The following is a 25,738-nucleotide window of genomic DNA, read 5'->3' on the forward strand; positions in this document are numbered from 1 at the left end:
TAAATGAACAAGAGGAGGGCAGGGACTTGCTGGTATTCCAGCAGCGCGTGAGTTTGTTGCTGACCTGTGCTTCTGAAAGAGCAGCTGAAAATCAGGGCTTAGAAACAAGTCTTCAGCACAGCGGGATGAATCCTCCTGAACAGTATTCCCGATTGCTGCTGCCCTTCCTCTCTTGCTAAATGCCTGCTCCAGGGAGTTCCCGCTCTGGCTGGTTTAACATGGGAGTTCCTACAGCGCTGAAGTGCTCCTGGGCAGAGCCTTTCCTGCTCTTCCCCAGGTCTGCAGAGCAAGGTGCAGTGGCTGCCTGGAGTTTGCAGGGCTGAAACGTTTCTTAGCGCAGCATTTGTTCAAAATGTCCTTGCTGACACAGATACTAAGTATTTCCAGTGGGTTTATTGAGTTTATAATTACAAATCTTTTCAATGGCAGCTTTTTTAAACTGATAATGGTAAGGAGAGAGCTGCAGGAACACCTCCTGGTGTCACAGAGGTGGGACACTCAGAAGGTGATGTGAGGAGAAGGGGTGAGGCTACTCTTGTGCTCCACGGGGTATGAAGAGCAGTTGTTGGTTGCTGTTGGCCTTAGGAACATGAGCATTATGCATATTTTTCTTTTCAAATTGAAATTTGCTTCCTAAATTTGGCCTCAGCTGATGAACAAGTGAGAGCTGCAGACCTGAGACTGAAAGCAGAGAGAACAGAGCCGCAGTCAGTCCCGAAACTCGTTCCTTTGTAGCACCTGCCTAACATCAATGGTGCTCAAACTTCTTTGAGGTAAAAGTAGCATTTTGTTAAACCTCAGCTCGCGTTAACAGTGTCAGCAGAGATGCAGGTGTGAAATGTTCCAGTCCTTGCAATGAGCAATGCTCTGGGAGATCCTCCAGCACAACCGGTGTTCCTGATGCTCTTGGGGAAGTGGGAGACCTCAGCAATTAGTTCCTGTTAACTACTAATAACGGAGACGGAGCTCTGCAATGAGGGAAGGTGAGCGGAGAAGGGATTGCACCTTGAAAAAGAACCACCTCATATGTCTGTGAGATCTGGTGCAAAGTTGTACTGACATTTCCTACACTCTTGGGCCTTTTTGTCTGTTAGAACAACACAACTGAGTGTGGAAAAAGGAATGGATGGGTAAGGTTTGCGACAACTACATTTCATACCGTTGCTCCACTCGGGGGGAGTTTCCTTTGTTCCTGGCTGTTAGCTCCAGCCCAGCAGCTTCACGTGGTGCTGGTGGCTGGAGTAGTCCAGCGCAGGCAGCTTGCTTGCACTGACAGCTGCTCTGCGTTTTCCAGCCACCAGTTCCCACCCCAAAGCAGTCACAAGGATGGACAGGACAGCGCTGAGCGTGCTTTGCCCCTGTCAGGGAAAACTTTGGAGGTAGGGGCTGGAAAACGTCTGAAATACGTGTCTTGATGGGATGGGGGCAGTGCAGGCTCAAATACGGGAGGCATGGCAGGAAGGCTGGTGCAGGTACCTGTCACTCAGCTTCAGCAGACAGTGCCTCAGCAAGACAAACACGGTGTTTCCACCTAAAGCACCTAAATCGTCTCTTGGGTTTGAAGGCCACAACCCTTGAAACTGGGATGGTTGTGGGGTGAACAGCGGCAGCGTCGGGCCATTGGGAAACTCCCTTGTAAGAAGGATCCTGCCAGGCTCTTAAAGCCAAAAGGTGCTTCTCACGAAGCTGCTGATCAGCAGATCTTTTGGGCTTCTCTATCGATATTTTGGAAATGACTGCACTTGTTCATGTTCACGAGCTCACCATATGTTTTGTGCAGTTGTGAGCTGTGGGGGTGTGCGTCTGTATTTTTATCTCATACCTTCATCAGTGAGAAGGGGTTTTTAAGGAGCGTTACAAAAACAGCAGCTTCTGAGCATGGCAGAGCGCTAAGCTGTGTGGTGCCCACCAAAAAAATGGAGATCAGCTCCTTTTAATGGTGCCCTGCGTGGATGGGCTGCCTGTGCCAGACAGACGGACACACGGCACAGCGTGGAGCTGGGTGGCCCTGCGCTTGGCTCTGTCTTCCCCTGGGTGATGAGGGATTGATTTCTGCTGCAGGAAAGCTTGGAGTCAACTCGTAGTTTTGCTGAAATGTTGTGATCAGGCTGTGCAACTTGCTTTTGGCTGGGTCACATCTGTGTCCGTTCGAGAGGAGCTGTGGTCAGGACATGCTGGCTGTGTCCCCTTAGCTGTGCCCTACAGCTGCCGTGGTCTGCTACAGACACAACGTTTTGGCACATGCTGCAGCTCTCCTTGGGGGAGGACTGCTCCCATTCTCAGTGCAACCATAATTCAGATTCCTCAAAATGTCCTTTTCTCCCGTGAAGCCATTTTTCAAAGATTTCCTACAAAATAAGATGCTGGTGACTTTCAGTAGTTGCTGCTGAGTCTGAAGTCCCTCGGTCATTTGCAACATCACAGTAATCTTTGCAGCAAGCATCTGGGACCTCACTAGTAAAGAATCCTGCAGTGTGAGCAAATGATGGGGAGAAATGAAATACGAGGACACACGTTCAACACGGGTAAGACTGCGTGCGGCTTGTCCGTCTGAAACCCACTGGGTTAACGCCTGAGCATTGTTCAGCAGCTCTGGAATGAGCTTCCCAAGTGCTTCGTAATTCCCAAAGCCTTGGGCTCGCTGCACTGCTCAGCAGATACTGCAAGGAAGTTGTCTCGTCCCCATCCAAGTGTCTGTCATCCTGCTGCAGCTGGAAGATTTGTGTGGCGGTGCCTAAATGGAACAGTGTTAACAACTTCTTCAAGATTATGTTTTTTTAAATCGAGCAGGGATGTGCCTTCGTGGTAAGAAGTCAAGAAAATAATTAGTAAGAACGGAGTAATGCCCAAGCACAGATAGCTTTTCAAATTCTCTTGACATTTGTCACTTACTCTGATCTATTGCCTAACACAGCTTCTTACCCGAGAATATAAATCTCAGAGTGTTACCCAGGAGCTATTTTCTTCCTTTATTTGCCATCTTTCTTCCCTACACCTTTTAGGTTTGAATGGCAACGCAGTATTTTTTTTTCCTTGTACGTAGCACGGCGTAGATGATCAGTGTTTTAGGGTCAGGGCGATGTACTTAGGCTGAACTTTTTATTGATGGCGATGTATCAGTGCCCAAGGCTTATATTGCAGTATTTGAACAAGGGCCAGGCTTGTCAAACAGCTGTTCGTCCTCCCTGGAGCTTGCAGTTCTTGCTTTGGAGAGATGGCTCGAGGTGGCCTAAAAAGACCTTTTGGGGAAGAGAATGAGGAAAAAGTGGAAGCTCACAAAAATGTTTGCTTTCCTCTGCAATATGACAAATGTCTGTTGTGGGTTTCTCAGTATCAGAAATAAGAGTTCAGAAACCCACAGTGGTCTTGTAGGCGAAGCGCAGAGAGTTCTGGAGCTGGGATAGCACGGTAAGAGACCGGCTGCTATTTCTGCTGTCTGCAGAGCAGTTTTATGGGGGGAAACGTACAAACGCTGGCAGGGGACAGGCTGTAACGAGGTATTCGGGACACCTGCTAACCAGGCAAGAGGGCTGCCTTGCTTGATCTTCGCTGCGGTGGACGCAAGTCAGAGGTGAGCTTGGCCTGTGCCGGGGGAATTCAGCAGCTCCAGGAGCTGGCGGTGGCTCTGCCAGCTCGGGGCTTGGTGCGGTGCTGCCCTGCCAGTCCGTGCTGCTTGGTGATGCTCGAGGCTGCGCGAGGATGCAGGGTCGAGTACAGAGAGACTTCAGAAGGTGGAGGCAGGAAACACCAGGAGGGACGTTCTGTTACGACCCCGTGCCTGGATTTAAGGTCCTTTGTGCCAGGTACATTGTTATCCTGTCCTAAGGCCCCACTGTTTAAATAGGCAGCCTGGTGGGAGATGGGGAGGGCCGTGCTCTTTGCAAAGGTGGAGAAGCGAGAACCGAGTGGGAGTGACTTCTCCCAGCACAGAAATAGACACAAAGCTGTCTGGCTACGACGCAGGTTCAATTCCAACTTGGACTTTTGGTTTTGATCTTTAATTCTCTCCAGTCTACGACTGAAATGGTTAGGAAAAAAGCGATACGAAAAAAAAAAAACAACCTTTCTGCAGTTTCAGCTTATATTTTTAGATGCAGGATGCAGGAGCTAAAGCTAAAACCTGTTTTTTTTTGTTTTTGTTTTTTTTTGTTTTTCTGTACTAAATAATTTGAGAAATATTAAAATGTTTTAAAATGTTGCAAGTCAGGTTTTGTAATTAGTGAAACTGCTGGATTTACAGCAGTGAGATCAGTGGTTTCCTGGTCCGTGTGCAGGGTTCTGGCACCACGTACTCCTCAGGTTAGTCTCTTGCACCACACATGGCAGCACACACGAGTGTCTGCTAACTGTGCCTTGAGCAATAGGAAAAGCATCAGCAGAGCATATTGCGTCTTTTGGCAGTTTGTGAATCCTAGCAAGCATGTGAGTAAGATCAATTACCGAAGAGATAAAACAGCAGGGAAGGGCAGGTACCAGTTGGTACTTGCCTAAGAAGGTACACCTACGGGTTAGACGAGCACTCTCCATTTTAATCGAGCCGTTTGGGAAGCTGGAAGCAGGAACCCTTTGGAGAGATCCGTGTGAGCGTGATTCATTGCAACACAAGCAGCGCCTACAAAATGGAGGGATGGAGTAGCACTACTGACGTAGGCTGAGGTTTGTACGCTAGAGTTAATGACCACCAGATGGGGAATAAAAAGCTGCCTGCTCCTCTTCTGAGGACCGAGAATGTCACTGGAGCTATTAAAATGTGCTCTATCTGTTGTAACGCTTCCTCGTGCGCAGCAAACCCCTTTACGTGCGGATCAGAGTAAGCCTTCCTCACTGCTGTTTCCCCTCAATGCTTAGATTTTAGCTTTGGTTTTGATGGAGGATGAGGTTCCTTCGGTTTGGTGCAAGTCAGAGGCACAGAGGGAAAAGGCGTGGGTGCTTTCGGGCAGCAGAAGAGCAAGGTGCAGGTTGTGTTGCAGCACGCTGCCGCGAATTGCCAGATCTAGAGGCAGCAGCTTCGTGTGCCTAGAAATACAATGCAAAAGACAAACTCGTAACAAAAGGGACCTTGATGCTTTGGCAGCATTGCCCCGTCCCCGTGTCGGTGTCATCTTCATCCATCCTTTTAGCAGAGAGGCAGCAGCACGACTCAGGCAGGATATCTGCCAGCGCTGCTGACTCCGAGTCTCGCAAGCATCGCGCTGGAGCTGTTTGGACACGGGTTGCAGCGCCTTGCTCCAGCAGGTGGAAACATCTCCAGCTCTCCCGGATATCTTTGCCTCATGAAGGTGGATGATGAGGTTTTTTTTTGAAGAGTCTTTTCTTTTTGTTGTCTTCCATCCTCTGGTGTTTTTCCTACTCCAAAACCAGGAAGCCTCTCGGAGGAGCTAGCCTCTTGTCTGAGTCATAATATTACAGCTGTGTATGTCACCTGCACTTTATTAGGGAAGCACAAGCAAGCTGTCCTTGAAATACCTGTTTTTATGAGTAGATGCAGTCTTCTAATTTAAAATGTGCTTCTCTCTGGAGTTTGATGGCTGTCGTAAACAATTAAGTTTTCCTTTTATCATCAAGTGGGCTTATTCAGCATCGCTTGTATTTAAAGCAAGCTTCTTTTTAGGTTTTTAGACTGCTTTAATTGTGTAGATGTGAGGAGAAAATGGGGCTTAGCACTTGACGCTCTGTGCTTGGATTCTTAAGTTGTTGGTGGGTGTCTGGTGCTGAGCGTCAGCACGCTGTGCTTGTACTTGCCCTGGTCCATAGCTTGTCTTGCAGTGGTTGGAGACAGAGCAGGTAGCAATAAGCTGGCTATGCTAGTAATTAAATCCTTAAATTGAATTTTATGCGGAAGTCAAGCACTGGAATTGATGATCAGTTTCCTGTTTCATAAGTGAAGGTGTAAAGCTGTTGCTCTCCAGCTTTTTCAAGCATTAACTTCATGTCTAGTGCTTGCCCCTTGCCTCCTGCCCCATCCTGTTAGACGTTTGTCCAGTGCTGTGTGATCTTCAGTTCCTGGCACTGCTGAGCATCGCTGCTGGAGCATGAACCCGTGTGTGTGCTGAGTTAAAAACCTTCTGGTTTTCTGTGCTTGTGAGCACGCCTCTTGCTGTACGCATCGTGTGCAACTCTCCTCTCTGTTAGGAATCCGCTTTTTGGGTTGTTTTTTGAAGCTGCTGGTGCTGCTTTGGCGAGCCAGATTGATCTGTTCTGCGTGCAGTTCAGCAAGCTGGTGCTGACAGCAGGGAGAGCTGCTTCGGAAGGTGGGTTGGGTCTGCTGGGAACAGATCGCTGTGCCTCGGGCTTGACTCACCAGTGTGCTCGGTTAGAAGGATCAACAACAATAACCCCTGGCCACGTTTCTGAAGGATCGGCAGGTTTACAGAGTTGTGGTGTGCTGAAGTCAGTGTGTTTTTAAACGGAGTCCTTTGTGGATTTATGGAGAATGGAGCTGCGGAGCATTGTTTTGTGAAATGCATCCCCTGTAGCTGTATTTCCCAAGACCAAGAAACAGTGTTCAAAACAGATGTGAGCCTCATTTATTAATGTCAAAATTAGTTTGTTTTTAATTTAAGTTCTGATGTTTTTCTCCCTTTCTGTAAATACTCCACCCATCTACCCAGGCACAGGAGCCTTGTCCTCAGATGCTAACCCAGGCTACAAAACCTTAAATCCCAGAGGGAACTTGTTAGCGAGTAGTTCAAGGAGCCCTCCTTGCATCACACCGGTGTGTTTGTGTCTGGGAGGGCAATTGAGCTGGGGAGAGGAACACTTCCCAGTTTCATTTTCATAGAGGAGTCCTGGAGAAGAAGTCTGTGAACTTGCACATGGCAAATATTTACTTTCTGAATGGAATGGAGATATGCTATTAGATTTTTCTAAGCTGAGTTTTTATAGTGCCACTTTGTGTACACTCCTGGTTTAATCTCAGCAGAGCTCTGGAATTAGTCTCTGGCAATTAGCTCAATAGGCAAATGCAGCCAAAGAAGTTCTCACTTCAATTGTTCTTCCCCAATACGGAAAAAAATAGTAATTTTGTTGGGGTCTGTGGACTACAAACAAGTTTAATGGCGTTTTTAATAGCTGTTTCAGAGACTGGAAAGGGAAGTGTTCTGCTAGTTTTCACTTTGGACAAGGGCTGGTATTCAACAGGGCTTGCTTGTGAGCGTCCATGAGTGTTTGAAGGCTTAAGGAAGGCAAATCAGTGGCGTGGCTCGTAGCTCTTATTTCCATGCTCTGAAGTCAGTGTCATTTTGTCAGCAAGCGTCAGTGATGTTTGCTCTGTTCTTCATCCTGTAAGCCATACCCGAAATTTTAACCACCTCCTTCCCATCATTCGTAAGTAACCAAGCAGCAGATCGGTGGCGTTGTCAGCACTTTGCTAAATGCTGCTATGCCATTTCCCAAACCCTGTGAGCCAAATGGTTTTAAGTACATGGAGAACTAGGTTCAGATCAAACTACTGATGGAGATTGATACTCTAAAAAAGACGTCAGCACAGAAAGAAGTTGTCAAGCATCTTTGTATGCCGAGTCAAATGGGGTTTCTTCCCTGTTGGTCACTGCAGTTTACCCTTGCCCTTGCTCAAACCAGATTTGCTCTTGCATCCAGATGCGCAGTAGCTCATAAAGCAACTTCTAAAGCACACCTTGATGGAACAAATGCTGATTTAACTGCACACCTAATTGTAGTGAAGTTAGATTTTTGAGAACGTGATGCTTGGCATTAGCAAACAGTTTCCTTGTGTTACTTGTGTGTGCCTATTGCTTTCTGCATGAAAAAAAAAAAGTGCAGGTTGTGCATCAGGGCAGCTGTCTTGCTGTAAAATGCTAGAGGTGAGATTCCAGTCTTCCTTACAGTGACCGTAGCGGCACAAAGTATCTCGTTTTGTATTTTAATCGCTAGGTAACTGGTACTTTCTGTAAAATCTTTTGTCGTGAGAACCAATGTGGAACTGTTTTCCAGGTCACAGATGCTTTCTCGCGTAGAGGCTCCTGAACAATTTTGCCTCTTAGAGCTGCGAAGAAATGTCCTTAGGAAACCAGGTTAACTTAATAGTGTTTTTAGCCAATGTGGAGTGTTCAGTAGCGTCACCGCTAGGAGTGAAGCACTACTGTTAAAGCAGTTATTTTAATTTTCAATTTCATCATACCCTTATCTCCGGGGGTATCTTGATCTGTGAGTGCAGCGTGTTAGTCTTGGGGAGGGAACATGAAGTTAAATATCTCACATCTCTTGCTGATCTTCAGTACAGGTTATTTGCATTCATTCTTACCTCATTAGAGCTGCTCATCGTGCAGTTTGCTCACTTGCAGGCTTTACGTAACGCTCCCACTATGCATTAATAAAGACTGGAGGCTCCTGTGTATCGGTATCAGCGCCTTTTCACCTCTGATAGTCTCAAGTAAAGCTGATCACAGGTCACAGCTATGATCACAGGAAAAACAGGGAGTTTGTTCTGGTCTGCGAGGGACTGGAGTACAGGAAGTAAGATAATTGCTAGCTGTAAAAGATCCAAGTTCAAAAATAAACTGGTGCGTTTAAAAACTTGCAAACAGCGTTGCCTAAATGCACGGAGGCTCAAACAGGTTCGAGTGCATTCGAGTGCTGCAGGTTCAGAAGCCCCTGGGGCAAGCAGCTTCCCGAGGAGAACGGGGAACCTGGCACGGATAGCTCCCGGGGTGCTTCGGGAAGGGAAGGAAAGGCAGGAGGAAAGGGGACAGCTGCTCCAGGTGTCTGCAGAGGAGCAATTGCTAAATCCCTGCAGGGGCTGTAGCTTTCAAGGTGGCACTGGTCCTCGATGTAAAATTAATCTTTTTTAACAGAGGTATTGTTTTAACTTTGACTCTAACAGTATTTGTAATAAACCTTTAAAAATGTGTCTCAATGTAAGTAAGACTGGCAGTCAAGAAGCCTTTAAAATATTTCTTTCCTAGCATTATAGCTGAGCCACTCAGGAATTACTAGATTGTAAATATTCGTACCAGTTACCCTTGTTTCCTTTGCCTGTTTCTGCCACCAAATGAGCAGGTGCAAAGAAATCTCTCAATTTTTCTTTTGCAACACTCCTGCAAATAAGCTGTACCATTTTGTTTTCTCATTTCAGATTACATTAACGAGGAATAACAAACCCTTGAGTCCCTGTGGGTGCTTCTGTAGTGCTCGTAGTTCTTCGAGCATCTTTCTGAGCCTCTTACCAACCAACTTCTTAAAATACCTAAATGATGTCAGGCTTCGTGTTCAGGAAACTTGAAAAATAGTGCGATCGTGTTGCTGTAGCTGTAAAGCAGAACCTCTGAGATGATGGAAGTCATTAGTTAAGCACTTACATCTTGAAGTGCAGTGATAAACCAGCCATTGAAGGCTCTGCACCTGCAGCATATTTCCTTCAGTTTGAACAGCTCATTTAGTGACTATGATGGTGGAAACAGTTTGAAAGCTGAAAAAGGGAAGCTAACTTTCACACCTAGTTATTTCTGCGTTGGTAAAGACGGGTCTGCTGGTAAAATTGAGGAACAAGTTAACCAGAGGCAATTGGTTCTGTTCAGTTTTCAAGGATTACGCTTCTCCCCTTTTAATAGGGTTTAGGCATGAAACAAATGAAGTAAACGTTTTTCTCCCATTCATAAGTCACTCAAGGCATTTGTGAGTCTTGTGTGTGATGCAATCTGAAAACGTTGGCTGTGAGTTTAATAAAATTTTGATAACCATCCAGAGATGCAAGCCATTCGGAAGGGGGGGGGAAGGGGATAGAATATGTAGAGCTGCTTTTAATAGAAGTTCGGAGTCTATTAAGCATACTGATCTGCAGTGACAGCTTACACTGGCGTTCAGTTACCTGTGTCAGTGTGATTTAACAGCTGGCAGCTAGTGAGACTTGACCTGTATTTAAAAAAAACAGAATACCAACACGTAACAGGGATAAAATCAGTGACTTCAAGTCAAGTTCCCTGTGTATTGGTTTAAATGGGAGGCTCCTGGCGGAGTGGGTGCTCTGCCTGTGGGAGCTCTACGTATCAGGCATGTAAGTATTGCCAGCACAGCCTCGTGCATTTTAAAACTCACATGGAAGCTGCTGTCACCCGCACTGCTACAGAGGTGTCCCTGTGTCCCCGCTGCCTCCCTCTCAGTAGGCTCAGGAGCACTGCGGGAAGCACGGAAATCTCGGCTGTCATTAAACCTTTTGTTTGCTCCCCTGCCTCCTGTGTGTTTGGGCTGGCACCAGATTTCTTCTTGTGTGTTAAGTGGCGATGGCTCCTTAAGGCGGGGGAGCTGCGTTCCCTGCCTTGTCTTGAGAGTGGGCCTTGTGGCAGCGCGGGGTGACGAGATGTTTGCAGGCAGCTGCTGGATTGAGCCTGGCGTGGGTGCGCGATCGCATAACTCACCCGCAGAGCAGGCGGAGGTGATGTGGTCTGAGTCCAGCCTGCGTGCCCCGTGCTGGGAAACGTGCTCAGAGGTGGGGGCACCACGGCACCAGCAAACCCCCTGGATGGGATCCGTGTGGGAGTTGCTTCTACAGACGGGAAATGAACATGATAAAAGACCAATCACTTCCATTATTTTGAAATAAACTTTTTATAAAACTGGCCCATTAGCTCAGCTCTGTGGGCACAATATTAGGCAAGCAGTAGGACAAATATTTAATTCTGGAGCTTAAAGCAGCGGTACTGCTTGGCAGAGCCAACTTCAGCATCGTACCAGCCGCTTGCTGTCGTGCAGGCTCAGTGTGTACCCTAACACGGAGCACTACGGAGGCCTTGGGCTGTTCCATGGGTGCTGCCACCTACAGCAGGCAGAAGACCAGCACTGGCCACAGCCACATCTCGTTGTGCGTTGCTGGTTAATAAAAGCCTTTGAACAATGCCCTTAGAGCCTCTCTGAGGATGCTGGGCGCTGCTTGCACTGCTCCTGCGTGTACACGTGTGTATGATGCTGCCCGCTGACAGGAGTCCCGTCGCTGACTGCGGTAGGAGAAGCGTTTCAATGCCTCTGCTTGTTTTGAGCTGTGGGAATTTGGGTTTCGGGGAGCCCCCGTCCTGGGTCAGCCCCGGGAACGTGCCAGCCCTGTCCTCATGCTGCTGGGGTGAATGCTGGCTTGGTTCGAGCTGCTCTTGAGAAATCACTCGTGCACTAAGGAAGTGTCAGGATTTCAGGGAATCTTTAAAGGAAAATAAAAACAAAATTCTTTTTAGTGAATCCAAAAATGCTAGTGATTTACACAGCCAGCAAGTGAAAATATTTTTCTAGTTGACACCATTTGCAGAGTAATTATTTCAGACAACACAGCTGTTTTCCTGCTGGCTAAGGCAGTTTTTAAAATTGAAACTTTACTTCTTATGCCTCAAAATGATACGGATCTCCTTATTTTTTAATATAGCTGAAGTTTCCATTATCTCCTCTAAGGGCTGGGAGTTAGTTTTCTCCTTTCTTCCTCCTGATTCACCTGTCTTGGAGGTTTGGCTGCATGCGGTAAGCAGCTGTTGGCTTTGCATTACAAATGGTGTTGTTTGCACCTTTCTGCTACTGGTACAGAGAGCACTTGGAGGCGGGAGAACCTTCTGCTGGGGCACTGACTCAGCCTGTGGATGGAGCATGGTACGTGAAGTTCTCTGACTGCAGTGCGAATGTGTCGGGTTGCACCAAAAGGTTTGCTTTGCTCTTGACCCAGTCTGCTGAGGTAACTGGTAAAGCTGCTCCCTGGGTGCTTTCTTGTCAAAAATTCCCAGAAAGGGTGATTCAGCCCACCTACGTGTGTCGGTGATGCAGGCAGGAGCCCAGTCCCTGCACTCCTCACTGTAGAGCTAGGCTTGCTCCTTCTCCCACAGCTGAACATAACCTGGGCAAGATTCTCCAAGCTGTGGCAGACCTGGAAAGGTTCATCTCAGGAGGAGCTGAGCCTTTTTCTCAAGGAGCCGTGGATCAGCCAGTGCAGGCAGCAGGCGAGCTTGGGCGCAGGGGCCAAACAGCAGGGAGCTCAGCGATGCAGCACAGCTTTCACGTCCCTCCTGAGGGGGACTGCTGAAGTCCAGTGTGGTGTCCCCAGAGCTCTGCCGGACGAGAACTCCCGTTCAAGAAGCTGGAAGGGTCAGCTAGCGGGAAGATAAGGGTTAACTGAGCCATTTTGCTTTGAACCACGTTGAAGTAAGGGATAGGTTATCTTCTGCAGCCGCTGATGACTCCGAAGTCTAAACATGACGGCGTGTCGCAACTGCCTGGCCGCAGCACGCTCCGGAGAAGCGAGGCAGAAGGCGAGCAGAGGCAGGAGCACCCCTGGGCCTGGCTCCCCAGCTGAGCGTGACCCTGGGCCGTTCCTTTGTCTCCATCTGCACGGTGCGGACACGGCTCCTTTGTCTCTTCCTGAGAGCTGACTGCGTGCGGCAGCGCTGCGTGGCAGCTCCTGTGCCAAGCCGTGGGTCCGTGCTGAAGGTTTGTTGCTTTCTGACTCCGGCAATGGGATCAGTCTCCCTCACATTATCCATTTTAACGCCCTTAAATTTTACTTTCTTTCATCATTTTGAGCTAGTTTATGCTCCTGTATGCTAGACCGGCTCGTGTACAATCATCCAGCCCTTCTCAGTCCTTCCTGCTGTGCCGGTTACGTTAACTGCATTTTGCACAATGGGGAGGAAACGGATGTGAATTTGGAGAAGCGTGAGATTAGATGGTCTGGTAACAACCATTCGGTGTTAGGGGATCCAAAGGAAATCCCCAGGGAACCTACCTGCAGCTTCTATTTTATGCAACTTTTTTCCCCAAAGCTGATTCTTGTTTGTGTGTTCCCCGGCAACACGCGCTTTATGCACCCATCAGCCCTCCAGAGTCTGTCCTGTACACGTCTGTTAGCTAATTGGAATACACGTTTGTAACGAGCCTAAGGCTTTTGGAACCAGAGAGGTAATGAAGCACAGGCTTGTAGCCATCCTTTGTTTGCTCCTACATTTTGGATCTGATTGGGAAATGTAGACAGAGGCAGAGCTGACTTTGAAATGGGTCACTAGCTAGCTGCTACAGTTGTCTGGCTTTCCACTTTTCTATCTATTAGGACCCCTTCACTGACCCTGAAAAGTAATTCTGGGCTAGTCTGAGGTGGGAGGAGGAAGAATTGATGCTTAGGGAAAGCAAGACAGTGGCTGAACATGACAAGGACTAGGAGTGAAGCAGGAATATACCAAATAAACTTGGACGTGCTTCCAGCGCATCCTGGAGCATTCCCAAGTCCCCCAGTGCTCACTGGGTGGGTTTTTCCTTAGACCCTGCTCTGGCTTCCTGCTGTGCAGAGATGTGATGGGCAGTGCCTCCTGAAAATCAAAGCAAAATCATATCTTCAGTCTTGATGCTGCTTTCAAGATGTATGTACAGTGTGTAGCTGTGCTTTTGCATGTGGGTAAAGACTTCTAAACCAACAGGACAAAATGCTGAACTATTTCTGCCCAGTAAGGGAAGGGGTCTGTGACTGTGCACGCTACTCAAATTCTGAATGGAGGAGGCTATGGAAAGTACTACTCATAAAATAGTGTAGCCATGTAAGAATAAACTTTGCTAGGGACAAGAACAGGGTGATTCTTAGCTTCTTTTCTTAAGTGACTAGTCTTGACTTTCTTCTCTTCTGTGCTAGGAGCTTTTTAAGCTGTGTGCTGATGCTGGCAGTTCTGACTTGCTGATCTATTTTATTCTGCTTGGTTAATGGAAGCATATTAATGGAGCTCATTCTCTGACTCTTATTTATGAAATTACAGGAGAATGTTTTACATCCTGGGAATCCCTGGAAACACATGTTTCTGTTCAAATTGATTTTTTTTTCATTTTTGAATGCAAATATGGGTTGAAACTTCATTGTTGCCTCTCAGTCGGGAGCCCTTTAGCATGTGTAAGAAGCAGCTATTAATTTAGCCTTTCTCTACTGATCAAACATGTATTTTCATGCTTTATAAGGCTTCCCCACTCTTGTCCTTTGTGTAATGTGTTCTAGTGCAATTGTTCTTGCAGTGATTTTTGTGCTTTTCACTCAATGACTAAGATATGCTGCAGAACAGTCGTATGTGAACATGCCACCTTTTTCAGAAGAGGCCATGGAGAAGGCACTGACAGTTCGTTACATTTGCTGCTGTCTGTGCTGTAGGTTTGCTGCAGAATACATTCCATATAGCAGTGTAAGGTCATCGTCCCGTTGTACCACAGAGCATCTCGATTATTTAAGCATTAATTGCTGATAATCAGAGAATTTAGTATTTCCCTAGCAGGTGAAAACATTTGGTGCACAGAAACTGAGTGATTAATCCAGCTTGGGAAAAAAAAAAAAGGGGGGGGGGGGTGCCTCAAAACAAGTGCATTGAAGAATATCTGTCCTTCCTTTTCTGAATAAGCTCTCACAGCATGTCTTGCTTATCTACCCAGCTTCTGCAGGTTTGTTTAGATTGATGAAATGCCAGCAGTGGCATTTGCTTCAGGTTAACTTCATTCATGTCCCTGAGGCTTCAGTCACACAAAATAGGAAAGATCAGTCTGTGGTTTGTTTTCTTTTTTTTTTTTTTCCTGGCCTCCTTAACCTATCCATGATAAGCTTTAAAGTTTTGGAAGGATACACGAGTGTGCAGCTCAGCTTGCAGACTTGGTGCTGTGCCACTGTGCTCTCTCCCTGTTAGCACTTCTGTCACACTGTTTACCTTTCTTCCTTAGATTGAAGTTGCCCTGGGGTTTCGGTGGAGCAGAAGGTGCGTTAATCTTGTTTTGCAAACTTTGTATTTTAAAAGCTGTGTAAGATCCTTGCTTGCATAATAAAACTTCACTGGAGAGAAAGTGGGACTTCTCAATAAGTTCATAGAAATTATTCTAAAGGACAGAGGCTGGAGACATTTCTTCAGCAATTTATCTATTTATCGGATTACAAGATTAATGAAGAATGCAGCAACCAAGGGGTCTGTCTTGTTCTGAAGCCAAGTATCCCAGCAAAATCCTTTTAAGGAAAAAAACACAATATCTGTCTGCCCCTCTGGTATATCTTGCCTCAAATAACTGAAAAGTATGGAGAGGGGCTGTAAGGTCACTGGCTTTACTCTTCACATTAGAATTAGGCAGTTTTCAAGCTTTAGGAAGCAGAACTGCAGGATACCAAGTAGTACGGTCGGTTCTGGCTCAGCCCAGATGTTTGCTTGTTGGACTCCTTTGTGAACAGGAGAGGAGGATGCAGCAAGTCTTTGTCGTGGAAGAACTACCCGGGAAAACAGGTCGACTCAAATCTACTCAGTGTTGATAAATTTGAACCCTTGAAAAAGGGAGAACGCACTTTGCTGGAGTCGGTTTATTATTAAAGTTACTGTCTTAGGATGAACTGTTTGCTTATTCTGTTGTACTTTTCCAGACTCTGTTCTCAATGAAGCTTTCTTGTCTCTTTCCTCTATTTTTTCTCTCATACGTTTGGAAAATAAATGATGAGTATATGAAGCTTCCAACCAAGAGCTGCTTTCCACTTGTGTTTAGTCAAAATTGATTTAGATGTTTGGCAGTAAAGCATAAAATTCATGTCTTACTGTAGTTTATCAAGGAAAACAAAGAGGTTTCTTTAAGCATTGTTACAGAAGTGTCAGCCTCCCTGGACTGGTGCACCTGATCCATTGATATGCCTGAAGCAAAGTAAGTCTGTGACAGCACAGCAACTATACTTCATTTGAATTTGACTTCAGAAAGGGTTTTGAGTATTTAGAAATAGCTTTGATATCTATTTACAGTCAGAATAGGCTGTCTGTAGTGTACAGACACATCTGTGTAATAATAAAATGCAAAGTATTATTGTGTAAATAGTACATAAAAATACACAACAGGCCAGAGAGAATCTGCAGCAGTGTTGGTTGCGGAGATCCCTTTCAACACTGTAGGTAAAGGGTTGCACGTGAAATTGATTTTGAAAGGTGTAAATGTTCTTTTAATTATAGCACTCAAAAACGAGGAATTGGAAGCCCAGCAATCTTGTTTTGCTGTCGTAGTGGTTTCTCTCCTTTCTTGGCACAAACTGAACGCCCAGTCTTGCTTCTTTCACTGAACGTCATGCTTAGGAAGCATTGCTTGCCCAAACTGTATTTCAGTTAGAGCAGATGATGATGTTCTGGTGAATTACTCTGATGGAGGTAATGGCTATTGGGGTCTCAAATCCTGGTCTTCGTATTTTAGTCACTTTCATTTCAGGACTCCAAATATTTTGCAGCCAGCTATTGGAGAAATAAAACAGCACAGCAAACAGACCTGCAATACCTTTCCAGGGTAAATGTTTTGTGTGTATTCTGTAGTTGCGTAAATAGGGCCATTAGGCCAGTAAGTGACTTATCCAGTTTCACATGGGAAGTTTATTTTAGATTATGGCTTTCTGTTCCAGAGTATCATCCACAATACCATCATCTGTCTGTAAAACACCTTCTGGGTATGTTTTTTGCTGCTTTTGAGACTTCTAGCTGCATACAGATGTTGTCCCTGATACCTGGATGCAATTCTGTTTTCTGTACAATAGGTTTTCTTCCCCGTTTTTTTTTCAGCTACAGCAATGACAATCCATTTAAACAAAGTCCAGAAGCAGTGTAATCAATTACTGGAACACCATGATCATACTGTGACTTCCTCCAACTGCAATACAAACATTGTAGAAAAATATAAAGCTCTTCCACACTGGTCTCTGGCCTTGCAGAGAGGTCTTGACAAATTAAAAGAGCTGGGCAATCACTAATTGCATGAAGCTTAACAAGACCAAGTGCCAGATTCAGCACCTGGGAGGGGGCAACCCTGACTGTACATATAGATGAGGACGAGAGGCTGGAGAGCAGCCTCGCAGAAAGGGTTCTGGGGTTTCTGGTCAATGCCAAGCTGAATATGAATCAGCAGTGTGCCCCAGCAGCCCAAAAGAGCCAACCCTGTCCTGGGGTGCCTCAGGCACAACATGGCTAGCTGGGTGAGGGAAGGGATTCTCCTGCTCTGCTCTGCACCAGTGTGGCCTCACCTCGAGCACTGTGTGCAGTTTTGGTTGCCACAAAATACAAAGGACTTAAAACTATTAGAGAGCCTCCAAAGGAGGGCTACAAAGATGGTGAAGGGTCTGGAAGGCAAGTTGTATGAGGAGTGGCTGAGGTCCCTGGGTTTGTTCAGCCCAGAGAGGAGGAGGCTGAGGGGAGGCCTCATGGCGGCCTGCAGCTCCCTCACGAGGGGAGCGGAGGGGCAGGCGCTGAGCTCTGCTCTCTGGGGACAGCGACAGGACCCGAGGGGATGGCATGGAGCTGGGACAGGGGGTTAGGGATAGGTTTTGCACCCAGAGGGTGATCGGGCACTGGGACAGGCTCCCCAGGGCAGTGGTCAGCACACCAAGCCTGCCGGAGTTCAAGAAGCATTTGGATAACGCTCTCAGACACATGGTCTGATTTTTGGGCGGTCCTGTGAGGAGCCAGGAGCTGGACTTGATCCTGGTGGTTCCCTTCCAACTCAGGACAGTCAATGATGGATCAGGAGGGATTATTGTATGTGCCTTTTGAAATTGTAAATCAAAAAATGTAAATTCAAGTGACTTGCCCAAAGCCATAACGAATCCAACAGAGAGGATCCCCATCCCCTGCCTCAGACTGTCCAGCTTCCAGTGTATGGCTGCCCTTGTGAGCTGTATGAGTTCAGATGGATTTCTGCATCTCCACACAGTAGCTCCTTTCTCAGATGAATGGTTTATAAATTGACCAGAGCCTCACAAAGCAACCTTTACACACGTGGGATTGCAGGTGTTTGTTTAGGGAACCTGCCAACCACATCACTATTCCTGTTAAAGATCTTTGATACTGCCTGAACGTTACAATCTTTCTACTTGCAAGTGTAATCTATATGTTGTCAAAGTTGCTCCAACACTAAACTGTTGTGATCTGATGCCTGAGGCAAAAGTACATGTTCTTTGCCAGGGATATGAAGAATGTTTTAGACACCTTGAACTACGTTCACGTGTTTGAGCATTCACAGCCCTTCCAGGCATCATTTAACCAATTGAACCTTAATGAATCAAATGGTAGTCTTTTATACCCCATATATGGGAAATTAGAACTCAGAAGTAATGTGATTTAGCAAAATAAATGGTAACAAATGGTAAAATTTGACTTGTAAAACTTGAAGGTAAGAGGCCTTTTTCTGATCATCTATACTTCAAGATGACTGCTTCTGAGAAGAGCCCGGGAGGAGGAGAAAAATCTGTGAAATCATTTCATTGAGGTCATATGGGGTCTTTTTGCTTTGCTTACTTTTATGTCAGAACAAGTGAGAAGGAAATCAGGCTAAACTGTAAAATGCTGTAGTTGTGTAGTAAATGGTCTAAGAGGTGTTTCAGCTGTAAAGAGACCACCAATTTCTTAGGTGAAGATTTCAGTTTGACCAGGTTTTGAAACTAATTCAGTGTTACTGAATTGTCTCTTTAAGCTGCATAATTTCACAGTGGAACTGAAGTGTTTTTTTTTGTTGTTGTTGTTTGTTCTTTTAAGACTTTCTTCCCCTTTCCAAAGAAGAGACTGAAAAGTTGCATACGTAGAATCCCCCTGCTGTAACACAGTACATCCTCTATTGCAATTGCAAAGGATTTCTTGCTTGTGCTTCAAATTTGAGATGGATAAAAGTCCTGGTAACAGAAAGCACACCACACTCACATATACCAATGATTCTGAGAACTTCTTAAATGCTCGTATGTTTCTCTTGTAACCTGTAACTAGTATCAAGGCACTGGCCTTGGGGCAGAAATTTAAGCCCATTTTCTAAAGCAGAAGTAACAAGTAGTTAAAATGTTTTTTTGACATGGTACTGTGACTTTCCCCCCTTTCTTCATACTATGTCTTCGGATTTGGAGACAGATTTCAGTTCCAAGAATCAAGTAAGCTTAAATTGCCATTTTGGACATCAGTATAGGTGGTGCTTTGAACAGACAAAATATCAGCATACTTACTAGTTGAGGTATTTCTAGGCTGTCTAATGGAGAGAAACAAGTGGGGTATTGCTGGAACCAGAAGGAAAAATACAAAAATCCCTTATCCCCAAAACTTAGCAAAATATAACAGAAGAACAGACTGTTAGCAGAAACCTGTCTGTAAGCAGGTTGATAAGGTATTAAAATTGTACTTGAAAAAGCTTACAAGAACATGAACACAAAGACAGCAAATACGGAAGGCTAATAGATTTAGCTAAAAAAGCTCCTGTTGATGAGGAATTGGATTTACCAGGTGTTAATTTGCCAGCTATCTCACTTAGTTTAAGAGAAATTAGAAGGGCCAGATTGTTGCTCTCAGCCTTTTTTCAGCTCTTGAAAAAGATGATTCTAAAGCAAACTGCCAATGATATTCTCCCAGATCATAATACTAACTATACTGATTTGTTGTTCAAGAGCCTACGTCCCTCTATGCAATTTCAGGGTTTAATTAGAAATGTTGCCACAAAAACTGAAATATTAACGTAAGGAGTAGGCCTGCTTCCCTTCATACATAAGTAAACTTTATTGGGGGAGCGGGGTGAGAAAAATGCTCAAAAGGATTTTAAAAGCAAACGATTTTTTCGTATGAATTAAAGGAGTGTAGTTCCCTGTACGTTGGTTTTGTGGCCGGCCCAGCCCGTTAAGGCCAGGGTCAGTCCTGTTGGGGAGGAGGCTCTGGCACGCTGCCTCCCCAGGTGCCGGCTGCCCGCCGCAGGAGGGATTTCTCTTCCTGCAGCTCTCTTCTCGTCATGCTGTAGTTAAATAGATGCCTGGCCTTTTACAGCTCTGTTCCTGGATAAAGAGTAAAACTGCACTGTTCCAGTAATACGTGTATACAAGTATTGCAAATAGGGTTATGACTCAGCCTTTCCCCAGAGACTTAATGGCGGGGGGGGGAGGAAGACGACAAAACAGGGCCACAAACCAAAAGTGCTTAGAATTTCCCATCCCTAAATCAGGCGTCCTTGTAATTAAACAGAGTTCAAAGATGAATCAACGTACAGAAATGCAGAGCTGCTCGTGATTGTTGGAGGTGCAGAGGGAAAGGCAGGAATAGCAGGGGGACTGCGGTAATCTTTTGGAGACATACCAGGCTCAGCACTAACAGACAGGCATCCAGTGCCAGAGACATCAAGCTCTCTAGAACAGAAGAGATGCCAAACGCTCTGTTTGGGTTAGTGGATACCAAAGGGAGAGCCTTAGGGGTGGTGGATCCCTGCCCAGTGAGCGTAACCCCTGTCCCTACTGTAACCTTGGGGCTGGAGAGACTCACTGACTTCTGAAATCCTTTAAATGTCACACGGGCGTTTGGGCATTTGAACTTTGCTCACAGTAGATAGCGGAGTCTGCTGGTGCTCCTGGAGAAGCGGTCGCATTTATCTCCTTGTTTAGCGTGAGAGGGAGCAGACATAAGGAAAGACATAAAAGGCAGGAAACAAATGTAAATGTGTGTGATAGTGCCTGACCTCACTGCAGCTCGTGTGAGGCTGGATCTAGTCAACTGCTGGTCGGCTGCAAGCTGGGGGAGAGTTACTGGAGGCTGAAGGATGCTTTTAGGAATGGATACGCTAAGCACATCAAAGAAGATACAGACAGTAGTCATGAGCGTTTCCATTGATTGCTTCTGTATTAATGAGGTTTGCTGTGAGGAGCTCCATTGTGTCCTAAAGTTTCATTCTAAATTCAGTTTTCTGCTGCATGTGTAATGCGGTGGAGAGGATGTCATACTGGATGTCGTACTGGTTTCTGTGGAGTGGGGACACAAACTGGAAGAGCTGAACTTGTTTTGTCAGCCACCAAATAACCATCAATTTGGTCTGTGAGATAAAGTCAGTCTGGAAAAAAATATATGACGTGCCATTGCGTCCTTCTTAGCAGTCCAGTCTCCTGAACTCCATTCAGCTCCACCCTCAAAAAAAAAAAAAAAGAAATCTGAGAGCTTTAATGCCTTCTGGTAATGTTCATGTGTCAGCTTGAGATTATTTAATAAAAGCTTTAGAAGTTCTCAGTCTTAGCCTACCTTATGGCATGGTGTCAGAAAGCAACAGCAGCGAGTCTGAGCGCTAGGCAAATATTCCAGAGTAATTTAATTCTTAGGAGATGTGTCTGGGAGGTAGCATGCTTGCCTGCATAGAAGTACTGAATTTCAGGTGTGGTCCGGTGTGTTGAGAGGCCCAGTACGTATCCAGTGTTGCCTGCAGTCAGGTTAAAGCTCTCCCGCCACCTTTCCCCTTCTGCTTGCAAGACCATGCACACAACCTCCTGTTGCCCAGCCGCTATGGCCTGCCTTTTAGCCAGAACACCTCTATAAAAAGGCCTTTCTGCTACAAGTCTTTCAGCAATGGGAAGCTAGGGAAGACAAATGCCACTGAGCAGAGCTAGTTTAACTTTTTTTTTTCACTCCTGTACCAGGCATGCATTGCCTGAAAGGAATGAGTTATTGGCAGCAGAGTGGAGGACTGCGTTGTTGGACTCCAGTGACTCTATGGTCCTAGAACTACTTCTCAAAAGCAAATACCAATTTCAGCTGGAAAGCACAAGTCAGTTGGAAGGGCATCTGGAGATAAAAGGAAAAGACTGTTCCGTTTTGTGGGGTTTTGCAAAAAAATGATCACGTGGCTCTAAAGAGAATAGCATTGAATAGTCGCACACGTTTTCCATCAGTTTGTTGTTGGAACAAAAATTGTGTGTTGGTTTGTGCTCCCTTAAAAAATGAGCATGTGGTAAAATGAGTGTGCACATTCTATGTATAGCATCGTGATGTTTTTTCTAGTGGTTTACCTACTCATCAGGTGTCAATGGATGGCTGTTCGCTTCAGCCGGTGCTTTAGGAACTGGGGAGTAAACTCTGTGGAATAAAATGCAGGCAGTTTGCAAACAGCCTGAGCTTCCAGCTCCTGGCTAAATTGAAGAATCTGAAGTGTGAAATGTGCTGCGAAAACACTTTTGCCAGTGAAATGTGTGTTGTCCTGGTGGGAAGGAGAAGGGTACCAAGAAATTGCTTCTTGGCACTTCAGGGAGCGTAGGTGTCAGGTCCCGCACAGTTCGTTAGCGACTGCTGGGAAATGGGTTTTGTTGTTTGGGTACTTGCAAACTCTGAGCTGGTAATGCTCGAACGCCAAATGTTGCACAGATCCTGGCGCATCCCTGGGTATCAAAGCACAGAAAATTCAATCGTGCTCTTCAAACGTGTATATGGTGTGTAGGGCAGCACCGGGAAGTGTTGCCAGCTTTGGGAGGATCGAGGCAGAAGGCAAGTTGCAGGCTTCAACGTCAAGGCTCGTGTGTTGGTTTGTGCTGTTTTACTGCAGGTGTGTGAGAGCAACACCTGAAGTTAGGGCAGCAGCAGGTTGCGATCTGCAGAAATGTGTAACGGGGGGGCTGCCCCCAAAAACCTGCTGAATATTTGGGGTTTGTAAGCACTGGTGTCAGGTAAGGAGAAAAGTGAACTTGTGGCAAAAGACGTGCGGGATGAGGCGGTTCCTGGCAATGCAATGCATTTCCCTTGTGACTGTGGAAATCTCAAACTCCGTCTGTTGCAGTTCCCTATTCTCATATGGGGGCAGTCGTCTTTTTAGAGGCATGTTAACATCTTTACAATCAATTAATCATTACCACCTTACATCCAAGATCTGTGGTGGAAGTGCTGGCACTGTTATCCGAAAGCAGTTGCCAAAGTCATCACAGCCTTTTAGGTATCCTGAAGAGCTATTTAATTTTAGTTGCTTGAGAAATGTGTATAAAATAAGAAAAGAAAAAAAAAGAGAGAAGTTGAGGGGAGTGTTTTGTCATGGCTTACAGGAGTGACCTTGACTGTAGGTGGCTGCACCTTTTGTCCTGGGTTTGAGGTGCTAATTCAGCTTCAGCTCCTCCCTGATCTACTTAAAAAGAACATTTATGGGCCTCAAAATGCGTGTCAGTGCTAAGTTACAATTCCAGCTCTGTTGCTCTTTGGCTTTGGTGGATCTTGTTTTCTTTGGTGCTTTGGGAGGACCTCATTGTTTATTGCATGGTGCAGTTGTCACTGAGGATGGAAAATGTTACTGGAAGTAGAAATGGATACCACTAAAATTACAGTGTTTGTGTACGCTCACTTGAGTGCCATCTCCTATTTCTGACTCGTCACTTAAATTGGACCAGCCCTGACCTGTGTAGGTGGGTTTCCACCAGCGTGTGCTCATTCCAGCTCTCCCGTTGCACTGTCTGGGCTCTGTTGTGGAAGGGAGGTAAGTGTCTCCTAGCGTCTCCTGCAGGAGACGGCATGAGGAGAGAGTTCTCTGTCTGTTTTTCTTCCTCCATCTTTTGTTTTCCTCTTTCCTCATCATTTGATCTTTCCCTCGCTGCGTGCCTGTCATGCCATGTGGGCGTAAAAATAAGATGATTTTAAGGGGGGGGAGGGAGAGTTGGTACTCTTTGTCTAGACTAGATAGTTGTGGAAATAGTGGCTACATTTTAGGTCCAGCAAGCCTAACGTTTCAGCTTTATGCTCGGTTTCTGTACCCTTGTAATCTGTTTGACGTGAAATACTGACAGGCACAGGAAGCTAGGATTCCCATCTATGCAGAAAGATTCAACTTGCTGTAGCCATACTTAACTATTTCACAAAATGGGTCGTGTTTCTTCAGGGTCTGTAAAGGTTTTAAAGATCATTGAACTAAGGACCGTATAAACGCAGCTGTTGCCAAGGTAAATTAACTTGTCCTGCAGGAACAATAAATCCTTTTAGGAGCTCTGAAAACTAAGATTTTTGTTTCAAATTTTGCATCTCACGAAGTACTGGAATGGGGTGGGGAAACATGCAGAGGTTCATGAGGGAGGCATGGAGTTTTCTCCCGACTTCATTTCTTAATTTTTTTTGCCTCTCTGCTTGCAGATTCTCACAAACACAAAGATAAACACAAAGACCGAGAACACCGGCACAAAGAGCACAAGAAGGACAAGGAAAAAGACCGGGAAAAGTCCAAGCACAGTAATAGGTGAGGAAAAAATTGACCAAACACTCGTAGGTTAAACCTCTGTTGCTCATGCACTCTCAGAATTTGTGAGTGTAGGTGATTAAAGTCTAAATTATGTAATTGCATGCATTTCTATATGGGTAGCTTAAGCTGTGCATCTTGCAAATGGGATCCAATATTTTTGTATATAAGATTAATGTAGCACAGTGTGACTGAAGGTGAAAACTAGTTTAACCTCATCTTCCTGGAGACTGATGAATTTTGTTCGTAATCTTTTGTGTGTTTGCAATTGTTTGTCAGAAACGTGGAGCACTCATAAGTGTTGCTGTAAGCCCTGCTGTTTTAGCATAGATGAACCTGATGTGACTACTCAGCCTCCTAATAATTAGTGGCATCTGGAAAAATGGTCCCCTGGAGTGATGGCAATGTCCTTGGCCTTTTCCTATAACGACTGAATATCTCAGCGCTGTCAGGCAGCTTGTGGGGCAATCCTTTTTACATTTGCCAGGCATTATGAGCACGTCTCAGCTGCTGGGTTAGATGATAAATCTGAAAGGATTGCCTGCTGGTTTGTCTGGTCTGAATGACAACTGCACTGCCACTGGCTGGGGAATGTGTGTCACGGGACGCACCTGCAGTATCATCCACACTGAACATAAGATAAGCATTTGTTTACTCTGTGGTGATGGGGGGCACTTGCAGTGGTGCTGGGTGAATTATAAGAACCAGAATATGCAGGTCTGTCCTTGGTGACTTGGTGTAACGCAGTGTGGGGCAGCGGTGTCACACACAGGACATTACACAGAGAAGCTTTCCTAGTTGTAACTCCTGACGTGCAAGTGAGTATTTGCAAATCAGGCACTGGAGGGTAAGTTTCTGTCCCAGCACTTGGTGAATGGCAGGGAGTGATTGTTATGGCCAAGCAAATGTTATTAAATAATGGCTGTGCAAATGTGACAACACAAACTAAAAACCAATGAATGGTCTGTATTAACAATTTCTATTAAGAAGCAAGGAAAAAAATGAGGGTGTGCTGACCAGTGGCTTTGTTTTATTGGGGTCACACTTTTTCTGTGACCTTTTAAGAAGTTGTACAGCTTTCTTTAGTTTCTTCTTCACAAATAGATGACAGCAAAAAAAAATTCTAGGCAAATTAAGTTGCAGCATTTACTGGCTTCCACGGCAAAGACTAAATGCTCTGGACGCATTGTTTGCACTTTTTTTCTCATGTATCTCTATTGCTTTGTGTTCTGTTTTTTCTTATACTCAAGCATGTTCCCCAAAACTGATTTTGCCTCACATTTCCAAGTGCTTATTGCTTCACTTGGAAACCATTCTCCTGCAATCTTAGCAAAGTACATTCTTTTGTAAGGAGTAATGTAAGCACGATCTTTTCAAACTTCCAGAATTCATTAATGATTTGGCTTTCTCTGTGTAGGAGGTGGAAGGATATTTTTAACTGGAAGAAATATTTTTTTACCAACTAATTATGGCTTGTAAGTTAAAGCTGCCCAGTGCTAATTGTGTAAATAATAAATAACAAAACATTAAAAAGGAGATAAGAACGGCTAATGTGTTGTGTGAGTTGTAGCTTTGTCATGAGCTGACAGGTAAACATTCTTTATCGTAAAGTAATTCCTCCCTCCCTTCAGCATTGCCTCAAAGTCCCTTTAAGAAGGGTAGCACTTTTTCTAGACACTGCGCTTAAAGCTTCCAGATATTTTCATTTAAATATTCGTTTGTTCTTTGAGCACAATGTACTACATTTTTGTGTCATAGAAGGACGCACCTGTGTGGATAACATGAGTGAATGCATGTTTTGCAGGGTTGT

The 25,738-nt window shown here is 45.4% G+C and overlaps 1 protein-coding gene across 1 annotated transcript in view; it reads left to right on the forward strand.

The window, feature by feature from the left end:
- The window catches only part of TOP1 (DNA topoisomerase I), a 66,593-nt gene that overhangs the window by 6,918 nt on the left and 33,937 nt on the right, over positions 1 to 25,738 (forward strand). Inside the window, exon 3 of the mRNA XM_068700210.1 lies at positions 23,826 to 23,928. Coding sequence (XP_068556311.1) covers positions 23,826 to 23,928 — 103 coding nt within the window. The remainder of the gene's footprint in view (positions 1 to 23,825; positions 23,929 to 25,738) is intronic.

The sequence above is a fragment of the Anas acuta genome, chromosome 16 (assembly GCF_963932015.1).
Source record: "Anas acuta chromosome 16, bAnaAcu1.1, whole genome shotgun sequence".
Lineage (NCBI taxonomy): Eukaryota > Metazoa > Chordata > Aves > Anseriformes > Anatidae > Anas > Anas acuta.